Source organism: Priapulus caudatus, unplaced genomic scaffold (assembly GCF_000485595.1).
Source record: "Priapulus caudatus unplaced genomic scaffold, Priapulus_caudatus-5.0.1 Scaffold898, whole genome shotgun sequence".
Taxonomy (NCBI): domain Eukaryota; kingdom Metazoa; phylum Priapulida; class Priapulimorpha; order Priapulimorphida; family Priapulidae; genus Priapulus; species Priapulus caudatus.
The window spans coordinates 98,137-99,139 of NW_014577959.1; the positions used below are offsets into that span (position 1 = coordinate 98,137).

The window sequence follows — 1,003 nt, forward strand, 5'->3', positions numbered from 1 at the left end:
ATGAGAGTGAGGGTGGGTGGTTGCGAATTTTTTTCGCGTGAGATGTTCACTTGTTCTGCGCGAGGGCGGGCATTCAATTGTCATATGCGAGGGCAGGCGTTCGCTTGTCATGAGAGTGAGGGTGGGTGGTTGGGGATGTTTTTTGGGTGAGAGATCGCTTATTTGTGTGTTTGTCGCGTCGCTGCAGTACAAGGGTCGGCGGCCGTACTTCCTGCACATTGAGGCTCCGGACGTCATCAACGTGGGAGAGCAGGTCGGCATCCGCACGTCCGCATTCAACTTCCAGACCGTAGAGATCGAGGTGAGAGATATTACAGCACCCTCCTCCTTCACCAGGACACTGCCCTCCTTCCCCTCTGCACCCTCATCCACCATAACATCACCCTCCTCCCCTACCCACTGCCCTCCTCCCCCACCATGACACCACCCTCCTCCCCCACCATGACACCACCCTCCTCCCCCACTACTTGCTGCTCCCTTCCATACGATGACCTTCCCTCTTCACCATGATTACCTTCCTCACAGTGAACCTTCCCCCACTATTACCCCCAACCCACTGTGAGCATCCCCCCCCCCCTTATCACCAATGCCCACCACCCCTCTCCTCCTGTGACCACACTCACCCCCACTCTCCCTAACCGGCACCATGCCCCCCTCACTATAACCACACCCACCATCTCTCCCCTAATCTGACCACACCCACCATCTCTCTGCTAATCTGACCACACCCACCATCTCTCCCCTGATCTGACCATATCCACCACCTCTCCCCTAATCTGACCACACCCACCACCTCTCCCCTAATCTGACCATATCCACCACCTCTCCCCTAATCTGACCACACCCACCACCTCTCCCCTAATCTGACCATATCCACCACCTCTCCCCTAATCTGACCACACCCACCACCTCTCCCCTAATCTGACCATATCCACCACCTCTCCCCTAATCTGACCACACCCACCACCTCTCCCCTAATCTGACCATATCCACCACCTCTCCC

At 56.7% G+C, this 1,003-nt stretch overlaps 1 protein-coding gene across 1 annotated transcript in view; it reads left to right on the top strand.

The window, feature by feature from the left end:
- Positions 1-1,003, top strand: part of LOC106814284 (CD109 antigen-like) — a gene marked incomplete in the record, with an annotated part of 61,689 nt that overhangs the window by 46,756 nt on the left and 13,930 nt on the right. Inside the window, 1 exon segment of the mRNA XM_014818580.1 lies at positions 188-301. Within this exon segment, the coding sequence (XP_014674066.1) occupies positions 188-301 (114 nt within the window).